We start from the raw sequence: 23,922 nt of genomic DNA, 5'->3' as shown, positions 1-23,922 counted from the left end.
TCACAGACATGTTATGGGCAATGTCATGAGCATGGTTTTCGAGAATGTCACTGACATGTTTGAAACAAAGGTGAAGTAGTCGTGTGGTCCAGACTTGTGGGAGACAGTATCCAGCAACATGGTGATAAGGTGGACACCTAACTTGTCGCAGCCACAATGGTTGTATTATGTGCACAGCAGGGACAAAAAATACATGCCCGTCGATGATTTTGGATATGTTCATCACGTAAGGCAAACCCCTATGGTGATGGACATCATTTTGTAAATGACCTCGTTAGAGATGATGTTGGACTACCACCGGTGCATGTGGGGGATACTTCACAATTTGGTAACTTCTTCAGGATGTCAAAGACATATTTTGAAATGGTATCACTATCACAGGTAATGGTCTACTGCTGTGTCAGATTCATGTCCACAGCTCTAAGCTTCGTTCACACTGTTGCTACCAACATGATTCCAGCAGAGTTGACAACATGTTCGAGACACTCGTGTTTCAAACATGTCTGTAACATTGTTCCGAGCACAGTTTGAAACATAATGCCAACACATGTTTCGAGCAAGTGTGGCCACACCCTAATACCACTATGTCTCTTATGCACCCACTTATCACAAACACTGCACAAGGTGGAATTGCTTCCCATGCCCCTGTGACAAATCACACATGGCCATTTGCCCTCTTCTTTGACAGTACCAATGAAAGAATAAGAGAGACAGTTTGTAACCCACTATAATGTGTAATCCCCAGCAGTTGTAGCAGTAGTTGCAACTCCAGGCTCATCTGAATGTGAACCCAGTGGACTGCAGGCTGATGTTGCCCTCCTGCAGTCCACCATTCTACTTTCAGGGGACAGGGGACAGACAGAGAGCTGAGGGACATGTCTATAATGAGGCAGTAGAGCCAACCAGTTTCATCAGTGCCACTGTAAGATGGCATCCCTCTCTAGCACCTGTGTCATCCCTAAATTGAAAAGACTTTTAAAAAATGAAAATGACATTGGAAATACACATGAGTTATAGACCAAATAAAAAACACACACTCTAGTGATCATCCCTTCATTATCCAGATCTTTTATGTCCAATCAGAAGTGAAGGGGTCCAGGGCTACGCATCTTAGTCTTGACATTTAAAAAAAAAAAAAAAAAAAAAAAAGGAAAATACACTGAAATATATTATATTAATAAAAAAATTAGTTACAGACACAATCATAATACTGTAATTGGAATATACAAAACCCATATCTGAGGACAAAACAGAAAAAAAATAATCTGAGACAAACAATAATATGAGATCAGTATTGTCTTCTTTAAATTACTGTATTTTCGTTAATTCTGGAAACTTTTATCTTATTCAGCAGAGACTTGTCATACTGGAGGGTTAGACCTTGCTTTACTAATCCCTTGAACATGAGATGACTTTCCAAAGCTAAATAAAAATCATCTGTAAATAGCAAGACTAAAACTATAAGAGATCTGCAGAGACTAACATCATTACAACACAAGTGTCTGATTTATTGTGAAAGTGATGAGCAACAATGAAATCTCAAGAACGAGCTAGATATCTACCTCTCTTTCTGGGTAAGTTGAGGGACATATAGCATTAGTTCTGTATAAACAATAATTATCATATGTGTGGCCAATGCCATATCAATAATAATCAACAGACAAATGAAGTCACAATTACCCTGATAACTAAAAATACCAGTGTTTAAATATAATAACCACTAATAATTTGACAGTTCTGCATAAGAAAAACCAATAATCATTAGAAAAAAATTAACATCCGTAATCAACAGAGGAGACATTTCATAACTTCCCCAATGACTACGTGCATTCCACAGGTCTGTAAACTCATCTCTATGTTTATACTTACAGACCAATGACCAGGTAGCATATGCAGGTCTTTTCTCCTAAGGACAGCTAGATACTACCATCAAGCATTATTGATATGGAAGTTATGGGACTGTATGTCCTTACTGGTGGCTTGGAATATAAGGTCAACCACAGCAGCATAGTAAATGGTCTTCTGGGTTGCAGGAAACCATTTTGCTTGTCTCGCAGAGTAAAATCACCAGAGAGTAACACTGCACTAAAGGACTGTCAGTCTTCACAGCAGACAATACTTTAACATTACACACACACACACACACACACACGCACACACAAATGTTTTATGCCAAGTATACCCGAAGGGCTATGGCGTTGCCTCTGGGTAGAGGACATTGGTTTGAAGCATGTAGCATTTTATGACCGGATGCCCTTCCTGATGTCTACCAATGACTCTTGGGTGGATTCGATACTATGACCCTTCAGTCAGAGCAAAGCGCTCTAACCCACTGAGACACGGCTTTAACATAACTCAAAATAATAATAATAACAATAATAATAATAAATACAGTACATAACAACAAAATTCTATGAGTGCAACACCCAAGTTGCTACATTTCTGCATCTACTGAGTCACATCCATTAACTAAAATACATTCAACATCCATAACACAATCATCACCAACCTGGCTGTTTGCTGTAGAATTCTGTTGAGAGCAGACTGCTCATCTGATTTCTTACTTGCTGATGTTGAATAGTGGTTGCCATAGTCATTGGAACTGGGGAAAAAGAAAAATGGTGAGAACTATCAAGGATTTATACAAGATTTTGCTGTGAGAAGGCCTGAATTTCTGGTTGTCAATCTTGAGATACAGGTGCTTGGAAAGTGTTATATTAGTATCCAGATTCATTAAAAAATGTACCTAAGGCTACACAGTATAGGAAATAGCCCACAAAACAATCATTCATGTCGTAGCTGAAGGAATAAACAACAACTTACTTGTAACTAACTGACTAAATGACTGCCTTCCTGTTCAGTTTATTCATTTTGAAAAGGGGCAGCCTGGGTCCTTGCCCTCTCCCCCTCCCAGCAGCACCCATGAAAACAACAGTACTATCCTCATCCAAACATTATTTCTCACAAAAGATGGGATGGGTTGGATCTCTGACTGTACAATAATATGAAAGTGATGAGTATGACAACAATTACTTGTCCATGTATTAATTAAACCACAGTACTATCATTGTTAGTGGAGACGGGAGAAAAAGTGAGCAGATGGAGAGAACACTTTAACCCCTATGCCCTGGGTGAAGGTTATATCTGACGCAAAATTAGTGGATCGGGGGCGCCGGGTGACAGCTATAACCGCAAGTGTTTTTGCACCACAGTTTGAGGTGGCAGCCACTTGATCTCCTCATCAAAGGGTGGGGATACCCTCCCAAGACCCGAGGCAAGCATACCTCAGTTGTTTCTGTGACTTCGCCAGGTGTAGGACGATGTTTTCTTATGTCCCTTGTCCGATTCTGTTCCTGCCTTACGTGGCCCCTTGCATTATCTACCCCTGCCAGGCCTCTTTCCAAGAATACTAGAAAAGGGCTCAGTGAAAGTGCCATAAGGCATGCACTGGATGCATCAGTGTCTAGTTTATCTAGTAGTGGAGTAAGTTATCCCACTGAGGGCAAAGCCATAGTCAGCAGATGCACGAACACGTCCCGCTCTCACGCCGTTCTCATGACGAAAATTAGTTCTCTTCCTCACATCATTACTCATCAACACAACGACCTAGAGACCTGGGGATACTTTCATTTGCAAGAGAGAGAGTTGTTGAGTAAAATGGTTGTCAATTCATTACCCTAAGTGTTATACTTTCCAAGATATGAAGGCTTGATCATAATTGATCATCCAATTCTAGGTTGCCCCATAAGCAGCATAGAAGTCTGGGGCTAGGCAAGTTGGTCCTGACATTTAAGATGAGAGTGATCAGCTTCACTCATCCTTGAGTGCCATTACATGAGCAATAAACCCCAACCACCCCTTGGATATAAACCTTCACTGGCTCAATCCGGTTGGAGCACCATAGTTACCCACTAAACCACCAGGCACCAAAATTTGATTATATGGTTACCACCCTGTGTAGTAAATGGTTTCCTGGTGTACAGGAAACCATTTGGCTTGTCACTCAGTCTAAAGTCACCCACAGGCAGCAGGAAGAGGAAAGAATGAAGGAAAGAAAAACAGAAGAGGGAGTGTAAAGTCACCCGTAGGCAGAAGGACAAGGAAAGAATGAAGGAAAGACAGAAGAGGATGGAGGCGAGGAAAGGGCAGACACCCGAGAGCAGCACTACCTCATGTGAGTGGATGCTGAGCGCCCCATTTTCAACGGTTTTCGAGAAATTGCCCGTAGTGAGGTGATGACTTAATATTGCCCGGCGTGTGAGGGTTAAGGAATTGTTGAACAGAGAAAATGAAAGTAATGCGAGTATAAGAGGATGGGGAATGGCTGGCAGAAGGAGAGATATGACAGGAGAGGAAGAAATCAGTAGAATGGAAGTTGTGGAAGTAATGAAGAAAGTCAAAATGGGGAAAGCCCAAGGACTTGACGGAGTGTGTGGCGAAATGCTAAAGCATGGGGGAGAGATAGTAGTAGAATGGATGTGGAAGATGTGCAGATTGGCCTGGGAGGAATGCAGAGTCCCAGATGACTGGAAGTCAGGTATAATTATTCCCCAGTACAAAACAAAATGGGAAAAAGAAGTGTGTGATAATCACAGGGGCATTTGCCTTCTTAGTGTAATAAGAAAAGTGTATGGTAGGATCCTTTTTGACAGAGTTAGGGAAATAATAGAGGAATTAGTTGGAGAAGACCGGGGAGGCTTTAAGAAGGGAAGAGGTTGTGTAGATTAGATATTCATTCTTAGGTCTTCAATGGAAAAGTTTCTAAAGAAGGGTAAGAAGCTGTATGCGGCCTTCATGGATTTGCAGAAAGCATTTGACAAAATAGATTAACAGGGACTGTAGAAAGTATTAAGAATATATGGAGTAAATGGGAAGTTGTTGAATGCTGTGAAGAGTATGTATGACGGTGCTAAGGCTGCAGTGAGTGCGGACAGTGAACTGAATGAATTTCTCTATTTGAAGGTTGGATTGAAACAGGATTGTGTCATGTCTCCATGGTTGTTCAATCTGTACATGGATGGGGTAATAAAAGAGCTACAAGGTAGGGCAGTGGATGTTGGAGTGGCCCTAGTGAGAGAGGGTAGTGTTTGGAAACTCCCTGTACTGTTGTTTGCAGATGATCCTGTGTTGTTAAGTGAAGACGAAGGGGAACTGTAAGGCTTGGTGAATGAGTTTGGGAGAGTGTGTAAGAAACGGAATCTAAAGGTGAATGTGGGAAAGAGTAAAGTTATGGTCATCGAGACAAATGAAGTCACTGAATGTACAGTGAGACTGGATGAGGAGGAAATGGAAAATGTGAGTGTGTTTAAGTACTTGGGTAATGTGATGAGTAAGGATGGAAGTTTAGAGAGTGAAGTGCATGAAAGGGTACAACAAGGAAGAAAGGTTGCTGGTTCTTTGAAAGCAGTGATAAGAAACAGGGAAGTGAGCATGGAAGTAAAAAAGTCACTGCACGACAGTACTGATACCAACTCTAATGTATGGAAGTGAAGCTTGGACCTTGCTGGAATGACACAAGCCAAGAGTGACAGCAGAGGAAATGAGTTATTTGAGAGGAGCCTGTGGAGTCACATGGAGAGACTGACTGGCAAATGAGGAAGTGAAAGAGCGTTGTGGTGTGGATGTGGATGTGGTAGAAAGCATTAGGAGAAATACATTGAGGTGGTTTGGCCATGTGGAGAGGATGGAGGGCAAGAGACTGATGAGAGCATATGTAAGTGAGGTGGAGGGGGGGAGAGGGAGGGGAAGGCCAAGAATGAGATGGAGGGATGGAGTGGAGAGGCATATGAGAGAGGGGAGTGTGAGCTGGGAGCAGGGCAGCGAAATGGCAGGGGACAATGTAACATGGAGGCAATTTGTTTGTGGCCACCTCTTACAGGATTAAGGAGTCTGGCGATGGATAGGTAGATACACTATCACCATCATCATCATCATGATCAACATCATCTTACTTCATTTTCCGCTAAAGAAAGGACAGGTAGAATGTGCTGTTGTACAGGAAAGGAAAAGTACAAGAGTAACAAAATAATCAAAGGAATATGTAGTGAATTGGGCCACACATTTAACTAGAAGGCACTCAGAGAGTGCACACCTCTGCTAATGCCACTGCATTAAACAGGATCCAGATCTGGATCTGTATCAATATCTGCCCCGAAATTTAATCAATTCATTCTTGGCCCATGGCACACCCTTTCACAAAATTTCATTGAAATTCATTGAGAACTTTTGGGGATATAGTCTAGACAAACAAACATAGGTGAATACATAACCTCCTCCAACTTCACTGGCGGAGGTAATAACTAATCTTAATGGCCATATGTCAACAGGTTTAAAGGTCATGTTGTAAGTGGCTTTGGAGGTTTTGTAACACCTGTTCCACAGTTATTTACTCTGCACCTCACACATCAATGTCCTCCTGTATGTTGCTAAAAGTACACAGGAGAACATTATGGTGTACTATGTAGAATACATGGCTTAGGAAGGAATGTTACAAAGCCTCCTACACCACCTAGAATATATATCTCAGTATCCTCTAGTATGTTACTGATACAAACTAGGCTGGCATTAAAGGAACACAAATAGCATACAAGAAAAAGTTTGGAGAAAAAAAATCTAACTAAGGAAGCTTTACTATGAAGCTCCCTAACCACTTAAAACACACTTTATACACAAAAGCTTTTCCCAGGTCTTCTTTCATCTAAGCTTTTGCTCTCCCATATAATCATGGTCCTCTTCACACACTTATCCTTCTCCTTTCTCTTCAAATGTCCAAACCATCTGAACTGTCCCATATTAATTACATTCTGAATACAGCAACCTTAAAGCCATGTAACCCTCTATCACACTCAGTTCTATAAAATTATAAAGTGCAAATACCATAAATACAGTACAAAAAAAGTTTTAAAAATTAAACTAACTTGCATTACCTTGCATTAACCTGGTATGCATTGCTGACCGGATCACTGAGTAAACGTGTTCTCTCACTGACTTCACCGTCCTGCAAAAAAAAAATATGAATCTAGTGTACAGACATAAAGAGCCAATCCCATATTAGCTACCCCATTAAAGGTGCATGAGTTTGAACTAAGCTACCAGTAATACAGTCCAGCACATTTAAGGGTATATGACCAACCTGATTCCCTTGATGGCAGCGTATGATCCAAAAATCTCTGGTAACATCTTGGGAATTAAACCTATGGAAGGCTGCTGCTCTGACTGGCGCATGTTCACCAAAAGACAACCAGGCACCTTAAGTTGCGAAAAAGTACTTACAAAATGTAACTTGTAGAGAGGTATTTCAGTAAAAAATCTCCCACATTTTTACTACAATATATACTCAGTTCTTACTACTGGTATAAGTCAAGGATGGTTTCTGACATGCCATAACTTTCCATACAACTGATACTGTAGTAGCAGCAGTAGTAGTAGTAGCAGTAGGAGTAGTGGTAGTAGAAGCAGAGTAGTAGTAATATGATCAGTAGTAGCTTGAGAAAGTTTAGGATCGAGGAGTGGCCTATTAGGGTGGTTATGGCCATGTATGTGGGTGCTCACACCCAAGTATGAATGTATGGAGATTTGAGTGACAAGTTTTCTGTGAATGTTGGTGTGCACCAGGGGTCAGTTTTGAGCCCCTTACTGTTTATCATCATACTTGAAGCCCTCTCATGTGACTTCAGAAATGGACTTCTGTGGAAGATGTATGCCAATGATTTGGTGATGATTGCAGAGAATGAAAGGGAGTCAAAGGAAAGATTTAGGAAGTGGAGAGATGGTATGCGGCACAAGGGCTTGGGAGTAATTGCAGACAAAACAAAAGTGGTGGTATCTAGGGCTGGTGGCAGTACAATCAAGGAAGAGGAGAATGGCCATGAGCGATTTGCCACAAGGGTGTGGGAAGTACAGTAATTCCATCTTGTGTAGTGTCTGTGATAAATGGGTGCATAAGACATGTAGCAGTATCATACGAGGTAGACTGCAAGATAATGCTGACTGCATGTATGCAGTGTGTTGGGGAGAGCAGGCAGAGATTGTCAGATGTGAAAGGACTGAACTTGCTGATGAGTGTCTTTAGTGTGTGGAAGAGCTTTATTTGGGAGACATGTTATGTGCTGAAGGTGGGGCAGGAGCTGGCTCTGTGGCTAGAATGAGGAGTAGTTAAAAGAAGTTCAGAGAGCTGCTGCCTCTCCTGACACTGAGAGGGCTCTCCCTCCATGCTAAGAGATCTTTGTATGCAGCATGTGTTAGGAGTACAATGCTGTATGGTAGTGAGACCGGGGCAGTAAAGGAAGAGGATATTCACAGGCTCTAATGTACAAAAATGACAATGATTAGGTGAATGTGCAGTGCATCCCTGAGTGTGAGGCCTGGGGGGACTAGGTTTACAATGGAAGAGTTGAGGGGTAGGATGGGACTGGTGCTGGTGTTGTGATAAGGAGAGGTAGATTGAGATGGTTTGGGCATGTGGGGAAGATGGGAGATGATAAATGGGTGCAGAAAGTGAGAAGTGTTAATGTTGGGGGTAGGGTTGCGAGAGGTAGACCGAAAAAGACCTGGGACAAGGTCACTGAGTGTGACTTCATGGACAAGGGACTGAATAGGGACACTGCCAGAGATTGAATAGCATGGAGAGCTGCCATTAGGTGACCAAGGCTGACACACGGAAGCATGTTTGAGCCTTCGGAAACGAAATGAAACGAAACAAGTATCCCATGGTTCGTCCGAAACACAAACCAAATGGACTGCAGGCTGAAGTTTCCCTCCTCCTTCAGTCCACCATTCTCCTTTCAGGGAACAGAGATGGAGGTAAGGGATGTTTGTATAACCGGGTATCAGAGCTGCATGGCTTTATTGGTATATACCACCAGACATGGGGTCTATTACTGGGTTTCTATTACCGTTACAATTACTATTACTTTCAACTGTTCTCTATTATATTACTATTACTTTAGTGGTTATCTATTATATTACTATTACTAATACTTGGTCATCTATTACTATTACTATTACAGTAACATATTATTTGCAATAACAGTAGTAATTTAAATTGAAAATGGTTATCATTTTCATTATCGTTGGGAGGCTGTCCCACATAATTCACAAATATGTCTTGATCATTTGTTGGCTAGTAGGCCACTCTACATTCTGCAAGGTCTCCTGTGGTGTACCTGCATCATGGAGAGCAGCCAAAAGATAACTGAGGTCTAAGGTGAGCAGGTTATTTTAAATGACAAAGGGTAACCAGTATTGATATCTGTTTCAAGTAGATCACAACAATTTCATGGACTGTATGTAGCCATTGTCCAGTGAGGTACTATATTACATTATATTGAAAGAATAATTTGCCACATTTAACATTTTAAGTTCTTGGAAACACAAATTCATATGTAACAAATTACCGGTAAACTTCCGCTTAGTTCAATTTTTTTTTATATATAATGCTGCATTATTTAACATGACTGAATGAAAAATGCCACACTACATATCTGTGGAAAAATATCATACTGAGTAACTGACCAACAGGTAACTCAGGTGAAAAGTCTATTTTGACTGACAATTATCAATAGGATGACATTGCATATATAAGTTATTCTGCTGACACATGAAGACTAAATAAGTGTCTAATAGGAAAGTAATACACTATTATCTATAACTTTGCCTTCTATTACTATTACTATTGCAGCCATGATTTTTAATCCATTACAGTATATACTATTACTATACCATACTCTAAAAACCTTGTAACAGTCTATTACTATTAATATTACATATTACTATTACCCCATGTCTGTCCATCTATCTATCTATTGCCTGACGTCTCAATCCCGTTCGGGGTGGCCACAAACAAATCACCTCCACGTCGCCCTGTCCCCCATCATTTCACTGCCCTACTCCCAACTTACACCCCCCTCTCTCATATACCTCTCCACCCCATCCCTCCATCTCATCCTCAGCCTCCCCCTCCCTCTCCCCCCTTGCACCTCACTCACATACACTCTCTTCATCAGTCTTTCACCCTCCATCCTCTCCCCATGGCCAAACCACCTCAGTGTGTTCCTCATAACGCTACTTATCACATCCACATCCGTATCACAACGCTCCTTTATATCCTCATTTGTCAGCCTGTCTCTCCATGTGACTCCACAGGCTCCTCTTAAATAACTCATTTCCACTGCTCTCACTCTTGACTTGTGCCCTTCCAACAACATCCAAGCTTCACTTCCATACGTTAGAGTTGGTATCACAATACTGTCATGTAGTAACTTTTTCACTTCCATGCTCACTTCCCTGTTTCTTATCATTGCTTTCAAGGAACCAGCAACCTTTCTTCCCTGCTGTACCCTTTCAAGCACTTCACCCTCCAAACTTCCATCCTTACTCATCACACTACCCAAGTACTTAAACGTACTCACATTTTCCAATTCCTCACCATCCAACCTCGCTGTACATTCACTGACTTCACCTCTCTCAAAGACCATCACTTTACTCTTCCCTACATTCACCTTTAGATTCCATTTCTTACACACTCTCTCAAACTCATCCACCAAGCCTTGCAGCTCCCCTTCGTCTTCACTCAACAACACAGTATCATCTGCAAACAACAGTACAGGGAGTTTCCAAACACTACCCTCTCTCACCAGGGCCACTCCAACATCCACTACTCTACCTTGTACCTCTTTTATTACCCCATCCATGTACAGATTGAACAACCATGGAGACATGACACATCCCTGTTTCAACCCAACCTTCAAAGAGAAAAATTCACTCAATTCATCATCCACACGCACTGCAGCCTTAGCACCATCATACATACTCTTCACAGCATTCAACAACTTCCCATCTACTCCATATATTCTTAATACTTTCCACAATCCTTGTCTATCCACCCTGCCATATGCTTTCTCCAAATCCATCAAACCCGCATACAACTTCTTTCCCTTCTCTAGAAACTTTTCCACTAAAGATCTAAGAATGAATATCTGATCTACACAACCTCTTCCCTTCCTAAAGCCTCCCCTTCTTCTCCAACTAATTCCTCTGTTATTTCCCTAACTCTGTCAATAAGTATCCTACCATACACTTTTCCTATTATACTAAGAAGACAAATCCCCCTATGATTACCACACACTTCTTTTTACCCATTTCCTTTGTACAAGGGAATAATTATACCTGACTTCCAATCCTCCGGAACTCTACCTTCCTCCCAGGCCAATCTGCACATCTTCCACATCCATTCTACTACTATCTCTCCCCCATGCTTCAACATTTCACCACACACTCCATCAATTCCTGGGGCTTTCCCCAATTTAACTTTCTTCATTGCTTCCACAACTTCTCTCCTACTGATTTCTTCCTGTCTTCTCACCTCTCTCCTTCTCCCAGCCATTCCCCAGCCACTTATACTCGCATCACTTCCATCCTCTATGTTCAACAATTCCTTAAAGTGTTCTCTCCATCTGCTCACTTTTTCTCCCTTCTCCACTAGTAATCTACCATTTTTATCTTTCACTCCCCTGCTAACTTCACTTCCACCCTGTCTTACTCTCTTCACTTCTTTCCAGAGCATTTTTTTACAGTCCCTCCACTTTACACTCAAATTCCTTCCAAATTCCTCATCCACTCTCTTCTTACGCTCTCTTACTAATCTTTTTACCTCTCTCTTTCTTTCTACATATAACTCTCTCTTCCCCCTCTCAACTTCTTCCACACCCCTATTTCTCATCCATTCACTGTATGCTTTCTTCTCTTGTGTCACAGCCTGTCTCACCTCTTCATTCCACCATGCTGTTCCTTGCACCCCCCACCGTCTTCTCTTCATCCCACGCACCACATCACATGCTGCATATATTTCTTCTGTGAATATCCTGCACACACCTTCCACTTCCCCCATCTGCTCCAATTCATATTTACCCAATCGTTCCTCCATTTCTCTCTTATGTTCTGCCTTTTTCTCATCCTCTTGTAATCTTTCCACTCTCCTTGCAAATACTCCTTCTTCCCGTCCTTCCCTTCTTCTATTACTCCATCTTATTTGTATCTTGATTCTGGCCACCACCAAGTAGTGGTCAGAAAGTCCACTCCCCCAACCTCTATAAGCTCTTGCATCCATTACACATCTTCGCATCCTTTCATCCACACACACATAATCAATCATTGCCTTCCTTTCATTCAGTTCACCACCCACCCTTCTCATCACTCGTCATGTATACCTGTGGATCATTTTGTGCTGAAGAGGGTAATGGCTATCACCAACCCCCTTCCAGTAAAAATGTCCACTAACGCACTGCCATTCTCATCTATCTCAGCAGGCACACCCCACTCACCAACTATTCCATCCACCTTCACATTCCCTGCTTTACCATTCATATCACCGATCAAAAACACTCTCTCATTCCTTCCAAACTTTTCTATGCACACTTCCACATTTGTCCAGAACTCTTGTCTCACTTTGCTTGCACGATCTTGCGTTGGCGCATACCGGTACATGCACACAATCGCCCACATTTGTATTCCAACTTTCAATCTTACCCACACAATCCTTGACCCAGCTGATCCATACACGCTTATGTTCTTCTTCCATCTTTTACTCACAACTATACACACTCCTTTTGCCCTCTCATTCTCTCCTACTCCTGCACATATACCCCATCCATACTCCCATTCTCTCACACTCTCACCTCTCCATTTAGTTTCAGTTACTCCACATACATCAACTTTCGCACCCTCAAGCACCTGGACAATCTCTCTCTCTTTCACCTCATCATTTGCACCTCTTATATTCCACGTCCTGATTACCATGTCCTTTGTTTGGTCCTTGGTCGTCATCTTTTGGTCAGTCTTGACCGAGGCTTCTTGTTTGTCTTTTTAGTTAGTTGTTTTCTGAAGAGGGGCACTAACCCTCCGCCAACCCTTTTAGTTGCCTTGTACAACAAGCAGGGATACTGGGGGAGTATTCTTGAAAAAGAAAACTACCCCCAGGGGGTATACCACCAAATGAAGGCATACCCCTCCAGCAGGTAATTGGTACTGCAATGTGGTAAAGTGGCTAATCAGCTCTGCAGGTACTGTATACTGTAGTCATTTTATTGGTACCTTACTTTAGCCTAGATTTTTATCCTTTTGCAACTTATTTCACACAGCTTAGTGGAACAAAAAGGCAATGCTTTGGCTGTACTGTACATCATTTCCAAAGCACTTTTCCAAGACTGACATCATACTAAAATGCTAATTTATTATCATATTTGAGCATTCATGATGGGCTGACATCAATTTTAGGTCAAATCAGAGTAAAAGAGTATGGTATATCAATGGAGCTTTAACCCACTCAGCCATGGAATGACTTTTTTGCTTTATTCTTTCCATTTCATGATAACGGTAATTTTACTTAGATTTAGATAGACTTTTCAAACATGAGGAGATTAGATACAGCCAGCTTTAATAACTCTTTCATACAAGAGGCCTATCCTAAGTTAAATAACAATTTCTCATTGCAGCAAGAGCACATTAACAAGGATGTCATTCCAATTCAAGGTGTCAATATGCAATGTTTCTGTTAAACTACTGAGGATATAATCTCCTAAATCTGGTGACTTGTTATTTACTGATGTTTCTTTCTCTCTCCGCTTTAGATTATTCAGGTTTGGGGAGATCTCTTACAGTGAAACGGTGAATGAAGGTTATATTAACCACTCCAGTTCAGCACTCAGGAGTCTCCAGAGCTGAATATACAGTACTGTACCTGTTTGGAGGTAACATGAACATCATGTGTGCATCATCAGACTGAAAGAGCTAATACAGTAGATGTCCGATTTTTCGGCATCTATGGGACCAGGCAAGTGCAAAAAAATCAAAATTGCCGAATTATCAAAAACCCTACCCACTCAGTACCTTATATGTTTCGGTGAACACTATCATCACTACTCATATCATTAAAAATGTGTTTGGAGAGAGTACTGTATACTGTTTGATACTGTACAATACTATAGTGAATACAGTACTATACATGAATATGAAAAATAAAGAAATTAGTGAACATACTGTATATAAATGTAATGGTACAGTAGGTCTACAAGTTCACATGCACTTACCTAAACTTATAGTAGGTTCCTTATTTACATATGTACAATAGAAGGGGTTGATTGGAGTCTGCTACTGCTGGAAGAAGTCCCCAGCAGTAGAGGGGACGAAAAAAATTGGAAAATCTGCCAAATAATCAGAGATTTTCGTAAATGGGACTATTTCTCAAAACTGCCAAAATGTCAGATTTACCGGGGAATTGGATCCCGAAGAATTGGACTTTTACTGTAAATATAAGAAAATAGACAAAATGGATAAACATCCAATATATTACCATTATGCCAGGAATCGAGCCTGGGACTCTCAGGTGAGAGCCAGGCAGCAATCCATCACGCTACTTGTTCGAGTGCCAGGGGGTTATCTCAGCCTCTTCAGACCCACAGTGGGGGCAGAGGGACATTGGTTACAAGATTGTGACAATGTGAGATAACTTTTACCTGGTCGTAGCGTAGTGGATTGCTGCCTGGCTCTCACCTGAGAGTCCTGGGTTCGATTCCTGACATACTGGTAATGTACTGTATTGGATGATTTTTCCTGTGTAAAGTACAGGTTTCTCTCTTCAACTAAAGAACATAAAAGGGCACTTTACAGTGTGGACTGACTCTATGTGCATTTTAAAGGCTCCAACATGCTTGCATGCATCGGCCTTGGTCACCTAATGGCGGCTCTCCATGCTGCACGAACTGTTGCAGCCTCCCTGTTCAGTCCCTTAACCTGGAGGTCACACTTAATAACCTCGTCCCATGTCTTTCTCGGTCTACCCCTCATAACCCCACCACCAATATTAACACTTCTCACCTTCCTCACCCAATTATCATCTCCCATCCTCTCCACATGCCCAAACCATCTCAATCTACCTCTCCTCATCACAACACCAATATACTCCAGTCCCATCCTACCTCGCAACTCTTCCATAGTAAACCCAGCCCCCCCAGACCTTGCACGCAGGGACGCACTACACATCCACTTAATCATTGTCATTTCTGTACGGCTGAGCCTGCGAATATCCTTCTCCTTCACTGCCCAGGTCTCGCTACCATACATCATCACACTCCTAACACATGCTGCATACAAAGACCCCTTAGCACAAAGGGAGAGTCCTCTCAATGTCAGGAGAGGCAACAGCTCCCTGAACTTCTTCCAACCACTTCTCACCCTAGCCACAGAGCCAGCTCCAGCCCCACCTCCAGCACACAACATGTCTCTCAAATAACAAAACTCCTCCACACACTCAAGAGATTCACCAGTAAGTTCAATCCTTTCACACCTGGCAATCTCCACCTGCTCTCCCCGACACACCGTACACATAAAATCAGCATTATCTTGCAGTCTACCTCTAATACCACTACATCTCATGTGCACCCATTTATCACAAACACTGCACAGGATGGAATTATTTCCCACGCCCTTGTGGCAAACTGCACATGGCCACTCTCCCTCGTCTTTGACAGTACCGACACCAACCCTAGATATCATCACTTTTGTTTTATCTGCATTTACCCTTAAGCCCTTGTGCCCCATACCATCTCTCCACTTCCTAAATCTTTCCTTCGCCTCCCTTTCATTCTCTGCAATCAACACCAAACCATCAGCATACAACATCTTCCACAAGAGTCCGTTTCTGAAGTCACGTGAGAGGGTTTCAAGTACCATGATAGACAACATAGGACTCAAAACTGACCCCTGATGCACACCAACATTCACAGAAAACTTACCCCTCAAATCTCCATTCACTCTTACCTGGGTGTGAGCACCCACATACATGGCCATAACCACCCTAACCAGCCACTCCTCTGAGCCAAACTTTCTCATTGCCCACTTCACCACCTCTCTAGGGACTCTGTCAAAGGCCTTTTCCAAAGCAACAAAAACAAAATACAGATCCCTTTTCTTACCAATATATTTTTCCTGAAGCTGTCGAACAATGAATATGACATCAGTGGTCCCCCTACCTGGCACAAACCCGAACCGCATCTCATCAATATTCGTTCTTTCTCTAATCATACCTTCTAAAACTCTCTCCATTACCTTCATTATCTGATCTAAAAGCTTTATACCACTATAATTTCCTCTTTCCAGGGCATCACCCTTCCCTTTATACACATTTACAATTACACTCTTCAGCCAATCTTGAACAACACACTCATAAATAATTATACCGGTATTTATCAGGTCAGTGACTAACCTCACCCCAATATCTCCTGAGGCCTTCAACATTTCGGCAGTCAACCCAGACACACCTGCTGCCTTCCCCACCTTCATCCTGCCTATTGCCTCACTCACAGTAGCAGCATCAATCAAAGGCCAAGGGCCAAACACTGGATCTGCTGGCTCCAAGCCTTCCTTGTCCCAGTCAGACTCCTTATTCAACAACCGACTATAATACTCTCTCCATGCATCTTTAATATCCTCACTGTTCACCACTACCCTTCCTTCAGCATTTTTCACAAATTGCTCACCTATAATATCCTGATTATCCCTCTTCATCTGATTTGCCACCTTAAATATCATATTTTCCCTTTCCCCATGATTTAGGTTATCAAGTAAAAGTCTCCGTGACTCAGACTTTGCCCTGTATACTTCTCTTCTAGCCCTACGCTTGGCAGCCAAGTATTCCTCCTTGCTACCACCCTTCTTCCATTTTCGGAAAAACCTTCTTTTCTCCTTAGCTGCAGCTTCTACACCCTCATCCCACCACCAAGTTACTTTATGTCTTGGTGGGCCTCTTGTCCAACCACATATTACATCGGTAACTCTCAAGAGATTGTTCTTGAGGGCTCTGTACTGTTCATTAACGCCTCTGTCTACGGCTCCCTGTTCAGCCACCGCTCTCCTCATCTCGCTATAGAAGGCATCCCTTACTACTTGGTTTTCCAGATTCCATATTTTCCTTCTAGGTACATAAGTCCTCTCTTCATCACTTGTTCTTTAAGCATCTGAACACATATCAATAGTTTGTGCTGCTGCACACACTCTTCACTTCCTGAAACTTTAACATCCCTCAGTAATCTCCTATCAGCCCTACTAACCAGAAAATAATCTATCTGACTGCATATACCGTACTTAAAGAATGCTCTGCTACAGCAGTATCCAAAGTAAAAATGTATTCTTTCCTAACTGAAATATTACCCAACTGTCAACATATTTGGCTTGAAACCTTGCAGTAATGCTAATGCATACTGCTGAAAGTATTAATTATAAAACTTCAATTACATTACAAGTACACCAAGCCTACTAGGACCTAACCTACTGTACCTGTTACAGCAACATCCTACAGTATATCCTTAACATCATGTTAGTTTTTTGTATTATTTTTTAACTACATCCAATTAATGAAGACTGAAATGAAAATGTTCAACACTTAATTTAGGCTATTTTGCCCCTTAACCGCGGGGCGTCACTTTCGTGATGCTTGGGAGCAAGGGATCATACCGCGGGGCGACACTTTTGTGATTCTGTGTTATTTTGAATTCGCCCAGACTTTAAAGTGGTGGCTTGTATCATCTATCAGTACTGCCAATGTCCAACACTAGTCAGCACTCCTAATCTCATCTGTACTCCCATCCATTGTTGACAATTTAGCCATTTCTCCCCGTTCGTGACTCCTCTCCATTACCCTATCCTCTCGCCTGGCCGGCCGTGCTACGCTAAGCAAATCTTCCCCGGAATTTTTCACTGATTTCATCCATTGAAATACGCCCTATGCCCTATTCTTATACCAAATAATATATACAAGAAAGAAATAAGGTAAGTGAGAGTGCCAGACACCTAGAATTGGCTAATTATCACCTGACAACACCTCACGTGCACACGTTCGCTAATTTTCGCTGTTTATTTCCCCTTGAAATATGCCGTATAACCTATTTTCGTAATAAAAATATATATAAGAAAGGAAGGGAGAAGCCTAAGTGATATTTACATTCACCTGGAACTACCTAATTATTGCAGGCCACCACACTGTATTCTATGCTAAGTAAATCTTCCCTGGAATTTTCCAATGATTTCATCTATTGAAATAAGCCCTATGCCCTATTCTTATACCAAATAATATATATAAAAAAGAAATAAGGTAAGTGATAGTGCCATACACCTGGAATTGGCTAATTATCACCTGACAACATCTCACGTGCACTCGTTCGCTAATTTTCGCTGATTATTTCCCCTTGAAATATGCCGTATAATCTATTTGCATAATAAATATACATATAAGGAGGGAAGGGAGAAGCCTAAGTGATATTTACATTCACCTGGAACTACCTAATTTATTATGTACTGTATTGTCTTGGTTTCCTGCCAATCATTTCATTGCTATATATTAGCAGGTCTCACAGGGCTGAAGTTGGTAGTATTGCACTCACCCTAGACAGGCGGCAGGAGGCCACTACTATCAGTTCATTGTCGTCTTTGAAAGTGGGAGTATGTCTGATTCCCTCCTGCTAACTTCCGCTGCTTTATAACCCCATGCAAAAGGCCCTGTGACCTTTACCCCCTACTAAACCTCGTGTGGAAAGAGGTAAAGGGCTGACAATTGATAGAGAGTGACTACGATCTTTTTATTAAGTAAAACGGTGCAAGTGGAATTGAAAATAAAGTTTAAATAATGTGCAAACAGCAAGTGAAAGCAATGAATGTAAGCATAAGTGAACAGTGGAAAATAGTTTTATAAGTTACTTCAAGTGACAGTGCATAATACAGTGTAAATAAAATAGAAATGTAAATAATGTAAATAAAGTAGAGAACGTAAATAGAAATGTAAATGAGTGGTATTATAAGAATATGAGTATATGTACTAGGAGTAATGAAAGTGAAAGTTTCACTCTAGCATGTATGAATACTATGAGTTATGAGAGTGAAGGTGAAAGTGACATTCACTCTCAATGCTAGTATACAGGACGAGAAAGTGAATGCTACGTATTTTACTGAAAGAAATTGAATCCCTACAGTGACAATAAACTACTATTACTGAAGGAAACTTACGGATAAAGACTGTAGATATATATATATATATATATATATATATACAAGTGTTATACAGTAACAGAAATATAAACTGTGGGTGTTTTTATGGATAATAGACAACACTAGCGGCGAACGATCGGAAGTGGGATGGTCATACGCCCTCGTAATTTTCATTGCTTTCACTGTTTTTTTTGGGGGGAGTATGGATTCCAAACTATTTGAGAATCATAGATTAGTGTTTCTAGTGAAAATATCAGGCTGTGGTAATCATATTACGAGTTGTCGGGAAGTGTAAAGTGGAGACTTCGTTACTCAACTTCAGAGGTCTCCACAAGTCCTACGGTACTCGACGAAGGCTCAACAAACACCCAAGGAGAAAGCTGAAGGTATGAGCCATAAGTATATGTGATTTTAATATTCGATTTTAATATTCTAGAACTAAAAACTGATTTTTGGCAAATATTTTTAGAGAGTCTGTCGGAGCGCGAATGTGCCCGCGGGAGCCGCAAGTCAACGCAAAACAAGCCCGTGGTTTAAGGGTTAAGAAATTTATCTTCAGTATCCATCTGTTGGCACTTAGCTAGTAAATAAGCAGGAGGGGAGGGGGGATTGTCCTTGATAGCATCAAAGTTAAAATGATTTTATTATGTTTTGTTAGATTAGGGTAGTTTATTTTTGTGCTGATGCAACAGAAGATGGTGATAGGAACCGAAGAATCTCCCCCCCCACCACTACCACCTTGTCTACCAAGTGGGTTTTGTACAAAAGCACTTGTGACGGATGATTATAACAGAGTGTGTAGAACTGCTTCACTAAAGACCATGTTAATTTCAATGTCCGTTAGTTGGGTGTAATTCTGGAAAAAAATAAAAATAAAAATCCACTGAATGTGCATGTAAAATAGCATCTCTGCAGCACATGATGATGAAACTTTTGTAACAACTGTAAATGGCAGCTCTCATTGGTTTTCTGTCTTTGAACACTTAATTATCATTTTAATATTGTTACTGTTAAATAATTTTATTTTGCTTAGGGGCATTTCTCTTGCTGGGGTCCTCAGAAAACAAACTACCCAAAACTGGCTTACGACACAATAAGCTACAATGAACTCAAATCATAGTTAAATTGCAATAAAATATCCTCTGCCACTATTAAAACTTAAATTACAATGACAGTAAAATCAATCACACTAATATAGCGAGGAAATTTGTCCCTAAACTTTAAATACCACCCCACGTCTAATAACTACGTCTAAGGCTGCCATATTTAGTACTAACTTCACTACATTTAATATCTGCATGAATTTCTACTTACCTGAGAGACAGTTTCTTGCTCGGTGCTGCAACAGCATCCCATTAGGAAAATATGTTTAATCTAACTATTACACCAAGTCATATGACCAACAGGCGAAGAAAACGGCCAAACAACCCATCCACTGTGGTTGCTACACCAATGACAAGCTTTCTTTCTCTCGACCAATCACGGAACTCTGATTTCCATAACAAAGAAGATTGCATGTATAAATATTTACACATATAAAAAGACTCTGAAAAGTAGTGTTTAGTAAATTAAAGAATTGCATATTTTTAATGTTATTGAAGATACACAATTTATTACCAAAAACTTAAATATCAGTGCGCGTGTATAAACCAACGGCTGTTGGGTGTAGATAATCTCAAATTAAGTTCCATCAACTTCATGCCATTAAAATTTCCAAATTGATTCAAGTCCCTTCAAAAATTTCAAGAAGTTGTACTTACAATAAAATGTACATGACAGGCCTTTAGAATATTTTGTTTTAACCAAGCTTATGAATCCCTCAGTTGCTTGTCCTTAACCAGTACTCAAAGTTTACCTCTGGAGGGAGGGTAGGAAAAAATCAAAAATTCAACGAGAAAAGGCTCAAGAACAGAGGAAAACAAGCAAGATATTAAAAGAAGAGTAAATCACATCACACAAGAGCGGTAGAGGCTGTGTCTGGAAATGTTTGTGGCGAAAACTTTAAATGCGGAGCACAAAGATTTGGTCCATGATGTAGCCTTTGATTTCCATGGGCGGCGAATGGCAACGTGTTCCAGTGATCAGAGTGTTAAGGTAGGAGTAATTGTGAAAATAGATAAAAGCAAGTACAGGTACTATTTGGCAATAATTATAACTGATATTTTTTCACATTTTAGCCATTACGTTGTTGGAAGGACACGAAGTCAAGAGTGAGAGCAGTGGAAATGAGTTATTTAAGAGGAGCCTGTGGAGTCACATGGCGAGACAGGCTGACAAATGAGGATATAAAGGAGCGTTGTGGTGTGGATGTGGATGTGATAGGAAGCATTAGGAGGAACACACACACAGGTGGTTTGGTCATGTGGAGAGGATGGAGAGTAAGAGACTGACGAGGAGAGTGTATTTGAGTGAGGTGGAGGGGGGGAGGGGGGAGAAGGAGGGGGAGGCCCAGGATGAGATGGAGGGATAGGGTTGAGAGGTATATGAGAGAGGGGGGTGTGAGTTGGGAGCAGGGCAGTGAAATGGCGGGGGACAGGGTGACGTGGAGGCAATTTGTTTGTGGCCACCCCGTACGGGATTGAGGTGTCTGCCAATAGATAGATAGACTTTATTTGCTGTTAAATCTGCTTCTTCCTTGGTTTTTGCCATGATTCATGCAATTTTAATCTCTATTTCCATCAAAAATAACTTTTTTTTTCTTGTATTCCACCACTTCAACTCCTAACGGTAATGAAGGACTGGTGGGAATCTGGGGCTTTGGGTTGGGGAAACTGGTTATTTCTGATGCAAGTGCAGTCAGATTAAAGTCCCAAATTAAATTTAAAAAAAAAAAAAAAAATCCAACCAAGTCAGGCCGACCAACAGCCTGAGCCTGGGCCTGGCCCATCCATGACAGACAGAGATAGCCTGAGAACTCTTATCAGAGAGGAAGCTAAAGAAATGGAGGAGAGAAATAAAAGGAAGACATCAATAATAATTAGAGGCCTGAGGTACAATCCACTGACGCTGTAAATACTGCTTTTGATCCCATAACCAGACTCATCCTGGGATCCCAGGTGACTCTGTCAGACGTAACATGTATTAACAGAGACAAAAAGTAGTACCGTGCTAAGATACTGGATGACGAAGTGAGGAAAGACCTGCTAGATAATGCGAGGAAGTTACATAACACCCAGTTTAGCCACATCTATATCAATAGGGACCTGACATACAACCAAAGAATGGAACTGCGTGCCAGGCATGCACAGCATAGCACTGGCAGTGGAGGAGTGGCCAGGGGACCCACCGATACCTTCCCAGCTAGCCCCCATGCTGCTGCCACGGTTATACCCAGCTCGCCCCTTTGGACACTCAGGTTGCTGCAACCCACTCGCAAGATAATACACCCATGAGAAATTTAAACCATTAACTTCGCAGTCCTCCCAGGCAACAGTGAGTTTTCACAATTTGAAATTCGGGTTCTGCAATGTAAATAGTATCATTGGTAAATTACATATTATCATTGATTTTCTATCAGACAGTGGTATAGATATTTTTGGGGTCGCTGAAACCTGGCTGCTGCCTGAAATCCCCAATTCATTTGTTCAGATTAATAACTTTAACCTCTCACGTACCGACACCAAAGGCGATACCCGTAAGCACGGAGTATGTATATATATACGGAGTGGAATAAGTTATGTAGGTATCAACACCAACTGTGATAATGTCTGTGCCATCCATTTACTTCCATTTAACCTGTACATAATAGTAATATATCGCCCTCCTTCTAACAGTGATGCTGATAACCAAGCATTAATAAATTTCTTACTAGACTTCTGTCCATCCAAAGAGGTACTAATTGTTGGGGACTTTAACTTACCCCTTATCAACTGGAAATCAAGCACAGCACTTTGTGAAATATCCTTCCTTCCACCAGTCGTTCCTGGACTGTTTTACACGTCTGGGTCTGCACCAGTGGGTAACAGTGCCCACATATTTAAGCTCAGGCATCACTCTAGATCTTGTCTTCACATCCGAGAATGATAGAGTAGGAGAAATTGAGGTTGCTGGTTGTTTGAAAGCAGTGATAAGAAACAGGGAAGTGAGCATGGAAATGAAAAAGTTACTACATGACAGTATTGTGATACCAACTCTAACGTATGGAAGTGAAGCTTGGACGTTGTTGGAAGGACACAAGTCAAGAGTGAAAGCAGTGGAAATGAGTTATTTAAGAGGAGCCTGTGGAGTCACATGGAGAGACAGGCTGACAAATGAGGATATAAAGGAGCGTTGTGATGTGGATGTGATAGGAAGTGTTATGAGGAACATACTGAGGTGGTTTGGCCATGTGGAGAGGATGGAGGGTGAAAGACTGATGAAGAGAGAGTGTATGTGAGTGAGGTGGAGAGGGGAAGAGGGAGGGGGAGGCCGAGGATGAGACGAAGGGATTGGGTGGAGAGGTACCGGTATATGAGAGAGGGGGGTGTGAGTTGGGAGCAAGGGAGTGAAATGGCGGGGGACAGAGCGACTTGGAGGCAATTTGTTTGTGGCCATCCCAAACGGGATTGAGGTGTCTGGCAATAGATAGATAGATAGATACGGTAGAGTCCCCTGCCCAGCTGTGGACACTGTCTGGTGCTACTACAATATTATTTTCAGGCCGCTGTCATGACAGATAGCTATTTGCACACCAAACGCTCCTGGCATAAAGCCAAATACAACAAAATAAATAATCATCTGCATGAAATAGACTGGCATTTTGAATTCCAAAGCCTGTCAATTGATCCCATGTATGACAGATTGCAGTCCATCCTTAGCCCATTAGTTGACCAGTATGTGCCGAATATGCCTAGCACTCCTTCCCCACCTCCCAGATCACTTCCCAAGGCCTTGAAAAACCATCGCAGGAAA

At 41.5% G+C, this 23,922-nt stretch overlaps 2 protein-coding genes across 2 annotated transcripts in view; one reads left to right on the top strand and one right to left on the bottom strand.

Moving 5' to 3' along the window:
* The window catches only part of Lamtor1 (Late endosomal/lysosomal adaptor, MAPK and MTOR activator 1), a 37,407-nt gene extending 16,931 nt beyond the window's left edge, over positions 1-20,476 (bottom strand). Inside the window, exons 1-3 of the mRNA XM_080268924.1 lie at positions 20,347-20,476; positions 6,927-6,997; positions 2,510-2,602 (exon numbers count right to left, since the gene is read on the bottom strand). Of these exons, the coding sequence (XP_080125050.1) occupies positions 2,510-2,602; positions 6,927-6,997; positions 20,347-20,388 (206 nt within the window). The 5' untranslated portion in view covers positions 20,389-20,476. The remainder of the gene's footprint in view (positions 1-2,509; positions 2,603-6,926; positions 6,998-20,346) is intronic.
* Positions 20,477-20,943: 467 nt separating this feature from the next.
* The window catches only part of Nup44A (nuclear pore complex protein Nup44A), a 35,794-nt gene continuing 32,815 nt past the window's right edge, over positions 20,944-23,922 (top strand). The window contains exon 1 of the mRNA XM_080268923.1: positions 20,944-21,126. Within this exon, the coding sequence (XP_080125049.1) occupies positions 21,016-21,126 (111 nt within the window). The 5' untranslated portion in view covers positions 20,944-21,015. The remainder of the gene's footprint in view (positions 21,127-23,922) is intronic.

Source organism: Coenobita brevimanus, chromosome 30 (assembly GCF_032717465.1).
Source record: "Coenobita brevimanus isolate Jiangsu-jjx chromosome 30, ASM3271746v2, whole genome shotgun sequence".
NCBI classification, from domain to species: domain Eukaryota; kingdom Metazoa; phylum Arthropoda; class Malacostraca; order Decapoda; family Coenobitidae; genus Coenobita; species Coenobita brevimanus.
This window is presented reverse-complemented; position numbering and strand designations above follow the sequence as displayed.